This window comes from Peromyscus leucopus, chromosome 12, assembly GCF_004664715.2.
Source record: "Peromyscus leucopus breed LL Stock chromosome 12, UCI_PerLeu_2.1, whole genome shotgun sequence".
Taxonomy (NCBI): Eukaryota; Metazoa; Chordata; class Mammalia; order Rodentia; family Cricetidae; genus Peromyscus; species Peromyscus leucopus.
Window position 1 is genome coordinate 79,938,954 of NC_051073.1, and position 6,214 is coordinate 79,945,167.

General features: G+C 57.1%; 1 protein-coding gene across 1 annotated transcript; it reads right to left on the reverse strand.

Annotated features, from left to right (window-relative positions):
* Positions 1-1,334: 1,334 nt before the first annotated feature.
* On the reverse strand, positions 1,335-6,205 carry Hic2 (HIC ZBTB transcriptional repressor 2). The gene is given in 2 exon segments (XM_037209948.1): positions 1,335-5,403; positions 5,406-6,205. Coding segments are annotated over 2 exon segments (1,869 nt in total). The 5' UTR covers positions 5,734-6,205; the 3' UTR covers positions 1,335-3,862.
* Positions 6,206-6,214: the final 9 nt, after the last annotated feature.

Genomic DNA, 6,214 nt, shown 5'->3' on the forward strand with positions numbered 1-6,214 from the left:
GTTCCTTTAAGCACCTGGCCCCATGGGGCCCCACCAAGTGGAGGGGAGGACCCTGGGAACTCTCCCTGACCCAAGTGAGGTCTGTTATGCAGCATTTTTGAGGTCAATAAATTACAGCAATAAATAGCAAGGTGAGGTAGGGGGAGGGGTCCCTGGTAGAAAGTTAAAGTAAGGTGACTGAAGCTGCAGGCATCCTAGGAAGGGGGTCCTGGGCAGCACGTTTCCACAGCTTCCACCCTTCCCGGGCTGGAATGTCAGACTGAGGTCGGGTCCCTGTTTATCCCTCATTCCTGGCATCCATTTCATAGGTTCAGTAACATTGGCCCCGTAGTGACTGGGGAAAGGAAGACCTTGGTCCCTTTAGTGGAGCACAGCAAGGCTTGGGAGCCTGTCCATTCTTTCGGGCCCAGCCGCTTGGCTTCTGCCTCTGCTCCTAGCACTGACCCCCTGAGCCCTGCCCTCCCGGCTGCCCAGGATCCCCCTACTCAGGAAGGCAGGCTCTGCCTGCTGAGAGCTCAGCAGATCGCACTCCTGCACAAGGACCTGAGGTCCAGTGAATACTGACAGTGTGGGAAGCACGTGGGGATCTGGCTCCCCTCAGTGCTGATGGACGGAAACACACTTCTTGGGCCATGTGAGGTCAGGGGTCACAGGCTGAGGTGTATGGCTATACTGCAAGTCTGAGATTCCTAAGTGTTCCCAAGTTCACCTTTTCCTTTCTGCAATCTTGGAAGAGCCCTGGCAGTAGCTCGGTCCAGTGGGAGTGGGCACTGGCAGAGCCGGGCCTGCTTCCACCAGCTTGCCCTAAGTCTGAGAAATAAATACATTCATCACTGCACAAACATGGATACAAAACAACACTGTGGAGAGTGTTCGCACCGCCTGTGGTGAGGACCAGACTCAAGTCAGACCCTTCTGCTGCCCGGGGTGGGGTGTGCGCACGATGGAGTCCGCTGAGCTTCCTAAAGCTCCCTGCTTTTTTGGCTTGAGTGACTCTCACAGTAACACAAGGCTCTCGGGCAGGGCTGACACCCAGCCCTGGGTCCAGCCAGGAGGCCTGGGGGCTGGTCAGCTGGGTGCATGCTCTTTGGTGGCAGCTGAGCTTGAAGAGGCCCCAAAAACGGGGCCTAGGGCTCAGGTGCAGCTAAGGGGAGGGGCTTCTGGTGCTTACCCAGCACCCAGGGCTGCCTCTGCCCTTGAGCCCCTCAAGGGTCGACTTAGAAGCCTAGAAGGACCCAGGAGGGAGGCAAGAGTTCCCTGGGACTGGCCTTGTAGCTGCTGAGGTCTGAAACTGTAAAAGTTTATGTAAACAATGAGATAAATATATTAGTATCTTTTTTTTTCTGAGCCCACTGAGGTTCCATACTCATTCAAAATGTGCTTTGGTTTAAAAAATAGGTTTTGTGAATTTGGGTATGAGCTTTTTTTTTTTTTCTTTTGATATTTTTTAAATCTTTTTTCCTACATGACATCTGCTATTTTCTGTTTCCTGTTTCTCCAAAACATTCAGGAATTAAATGACTAAAAGAGAACTGTAAGCCACCTTGGCCTCCTATGACCTGATTTCCTTGAGGCTCTTGACATCACACACACACAGACGCACACACGGACAGTCATAAGCATGCACCAATGAAAACAAAGAAAAAAGAAAACAAACCAAGTGTTGATCCCGCCCAGCCCAACGACCCTTAAAATCTTAAATAGGAAACTAGTGTTTTGCTTTCTCATTAAAATACAGAAAAGACTTGGTACAATACTAAGGTGGGTACAATGCTCTGTTGCACACGGCGGCGTGCTGAGGGGCTCTGCTCCCAGTCCCTGAATTTCTGCACAACAGACGAGAGAGACTGCCCACAGCCGGGGAGGCCACACGGGGTCCCCATGCTGCACAGACTTTGCGTCCTGTGGCTTAAGTGCTGGTGGGTGGGGTGGGGTGGGGTGGGGTAGGGTGGGGTGGGGTGGGGTGGAGAGAGCAGAAGCTAGCACGCCCTGCTTCTTCCCTGGGTGGATGGGGCCCGGGTCTTCACTCAGTTACTCAGTGGGACTTGCAAGAACAGAAAAGAGATTACAGGCAAAGGGTAAAGTACTGGCTCAGAGCAAGGGCACCACGGGAGCCTGGCCAGGTGCCCTCACTCCCACCTGCCACTCACGGGGTCCCTGAACTCAGGCTAGAGGGTCTCTGGAGAGGTGGGAGCAGGAGATGACTCTGGAATTTTTTGGTCTTTAGTAAAAAATCAAAAGGAACATGAAAAGCCATCAAACAACATGATGATAAGGCCTACGGGCCCAGATCTGTGGCTCATATGGAGCAGCGCAGACAATCTTGGTCTGGCCTTGGAAGCATCTGAAGCCGGCTGACACACCCACCCCTACACTTGCTGAGTCTGGAGGTGGAGGCCAACCTGTACCTCTGGCTCTGCAGTAGGTTCTTAGACACACACGAGCTCAGGAGGAGACGGGACGGGCTCACTTCACCTCACCCTGGCCCATGCAGGGAGCTGCTCCCTCCTCATGGCTTCCGTTACTCAGGTGCCCGCACCTGCCCCCCAAACAGCATCCCCTGAGCAGCAATCAATCATCCCTTCCGAGAACACAGGCCCACAAAGGGCTCGGGCCAGCCCAGCCCAGCCCACTCCACTACAGGAAACAACGGCAGCCTCCACTGCACTGTGGTACTGAATTCAAGAGGTAGCAAAGGTCAGAAGGCTCGCCACCTTGTCCAGTGAGCAAGGAAGCAAAGCATCTGTGCATAAGCAACACACATACTCTCATCCACTCGCTTGTGCGCGCGCGCGCGCACACACACACACACACACACACACACACACACACACACACGAACAAGAGTACCGATGGCCCTGGCACCAAGTCTAGCCTCCCCCTTCCCCTCTGAAACTTCAGATCTTCAAGTTCCAACATCTCAGAAAACGTATGAGAGTGTGGGGGGGTCTCAATAAAAGTAAGTACCTCTAACTAGTGACATTCCTTGGAAATTATGGAAAAAGCATGTTCTCCTGAGGAAGCCCAGGCAGGCAGGGCTCGGGATCAGGGAAGCCTCTGGGCAAGAAGGGCTTCTGGGGCCTTGGAGAGGCAAGTTCAACCATGCCCACAGCACCAGGACCAGGGGAAATGACAGGGGAGGGGGGGGGCAGCTGCCCCAGTTACATTCAGTCTGCAAACCCAGGCTCATCCCCAAAGAGGCAGGAGGAAAATATTGTTCATTTTGGTTTTAAAAAAGAATTTTTAAAAACTGTAAAAAAGAAATAGGAACAGCTCAGTAGGAATAACAGTAACACAGGCCCAGAGGGCTCTTTAGTTGTAGAGAGGTAGGCAGTGGGTCACCCTGACTGTCCAGTGCGAGCTAGCAGTTGCCACCCCAGCTCAGAGAGAAAGGAACTGCCACCCAGCACCAGCTTCCCAACAGCAGAGTCACACTGCACCGCAAAGACACAAGCACACATGCACACACACAGCCGAGTCCCTGACAGCCGAGGGCCTGCTCCAGGCACCACTCTTGGCCATGGAAGGAGGCCTGTGCCTCCTCTAGCCCAGACTGCAGGTAAGGGACCAAGCCCCACCGGCACCCACATGATGGACTCCCACCGGCTCTCCGGCAGCCCTTCAGGGAGCTGGGAGCCAAGTGGGACGGGAGGTAGAACAGTCACCAGCACCACACGCACGGGGCTGGCCCGGGCAGCTCTCCTCTTGACTTCCCTTGGTACACTGCTGATTAAAGCTCTGGGTATGGGGAGGCGGGGCCAGACTTTGGGGCTCGGCCCTCCCACCATACTTCCTCACTCCTCCTTCCGCGGTGGGTCCCCACGTGGCAAGTCTGCAGAGGGCTCCCTCGGGTCTTTGGCTTCTAGGAAGGGGAAGTGTGCATGCGCAGGTGGCTGATGAGGTTGCGCTGCTGGGTGAACTTGCCCCCACAGAGCTGGCACTCATAGGGCTTCTCACCTGAGTGCACACGCATGTGCTCTGTGAGGCGGTACTGGCGGGTGAAGCGCATGCCACACTCGTCGCAGGCAAAGGGCTTCAGGCCCAGGTGGCTCCGCATGTGACGCGTCATAGTGCCTCGCTGTGTGAACATCTTGCCACAAATGTTGCAGGGGAAGGGCCGGGTCAGCCAGTGTGTCTTCTCGTGTTGCCGCAGTGTGGCCGGGTCCTTGTAGGTCTTCTCACAGACGGAGCACTTGAAAGGACGCGGCTCGGCTGCATAGGCTGCACTAGGTGTGGACAGGTCCTCGGCCTCCTCCTCCGCACCCCCGCTGCCGGTCTCATACGCCCCCTCTTCCTTGATGAACAACTCCTCCTCTGTGTGCGTCTCCACGTGGGCATTGAGCTGCTCAGAGCTGGGGAAGCCCTTGGCACACGGGATGCACACGTAGAGGTTGTCCCCGTAGGGCACCGTCTCGTAGCCTTCCTGCCGGTACACGTACTGGGCCCCGGCGGGGCCGCTGCCCGCCTCGCTCCCACTCTGCCCACTGTCCTCGCTCCCGTCCTTGCCGTTCTCCTCCTCCTCCTTGCAGGGGTACGGCGGCTCCCCGTAGGACCCGCTGGGGCCGCTCCCGCCAACACCGCTGGCCAGAACGCCATTGGGAACCCTGTCCCCAAGCCCCTCCCCTTCTTCCCCTGGGCTGGGACCCTTAGTCCCCGTTTCTCTCCGATCAAAGGGGGACCCAGCCACAGGTTCCTTTTTGTTCCAATCCTTTTTGCGGGCCGAATGCCGGAGGCTCTTGCGAGGCTGGCCGCCCTGCCCTTCCAGCAGACTCACGTGGTTGTCCTCGGCCCCTTCCAGATCCATGGGCTCCTCAGGAGCGGCCCCCAGCTCCGCGTACGAGGCGCTGTTGCCAACAGGCAGGGCGGAGGGTGCAGCGGGCGCGGGTGAGTCGCGCTGGCCGTCACTCAGCTGGGCGGGGTCTTCAGGAGTGAGGTGGGGGCCAGGGGCTGCCGGAGGCAGTGGAGGGCTCTTCTTGGACAGGTCGAGACCCAGCTCCTGCTCGCAGCCCCCACTGCTCCCGTTGGTGCTGTTGCCACAGGCCCCCAGGCCCACCTCCCCACCAGCGGGGCAGCCCCCCAGGCCCAGGCCATGTGTGCTTTCCTGGGTGGAGCTGCCCAGAAAGAGCTCATCATCTGACCCTTTGGCCTGAGGGAGCTCTTGGGGAGCGGGGTGTCCTTTGCGCCCATCTACAAGTCCCGGATACCGAGCCTGGATGACAGAGGCTGTGGACAGCCGCTGACTACGGGTCGGTCGCCCCACGCCAGCAGCGCCCACTCGTCCAGGGCCAAAGGGCTTGCCAGCTCGCTTCAGTTTGCGGCGGCAGAGGGCTGCCAACTCGGGCAGCTGGAGGTAGCTGGCGGCAGTGAGGAGAGTGCTGAAGTTGGGCTCAGATGGCTGGTCACTGGCAGCAGCTTGCCCGTGTAGATGAAGTCCAGGATCTGCTGGAACACGGCGGAGCTGACCATGTCTGTGTCTAGGTTGATGAGGTTATCATGCAGGACCAGGGACTTGAAGTAGATGCTGCTAGCAGCCAGGACGTTCTTGTGGGCCCGGAAGATGGAATTCTCCACCATGATGATGACGTCACACAGGAAGCCCTTGGTCCTCTGCTGGTTCAGCTGCAGCAGGAGCTGTTTTGAGTGGCTGGGCAGCTCCATGTCTGGCCCCATGTCCCTGCGCCCTGCCCACGGGCACCACCTGTGGGCAAGAACAGGAGGATAGTTAACCTGCATGATGGCCTGGCACAGATCATGCACTGAGCCCACCAATTCCACCCTCCTCGGGCACAGTGTGTAGGACAGGCCCCAGCCCACGAGAAAGGAGGGTGTGCCTGCCCACCCCCTGCCATCCACTCACATGAAAAAAAGAGGTTATGGTAAGGAAAGGTGCCAAGCCAACTGGGTTTAGACTGGAGGGATGGCTTACTGGTGAAGAGCACTTGCTGCTCTTCAGAGCCATGCATCGTGATTCCTGTTCCGGGATCCGATCCCCTATGACCTCCACAGGAGCACACAGTCAAGTGGTGCACACACATGCATGCAGGCAAAACACTCACACCCATAAATAATGACGCTAAAACAAATGTCGATTTGAACTGTACTCTGTCACCACTTCAATTCTAGAGGTCAGTCACAGGCTGAGGGACATGCAGAGAACATACAAAGTGGCCAGCAGGTGGCTACAGAAGCCACAACAAATACCCTTCTAATAGAC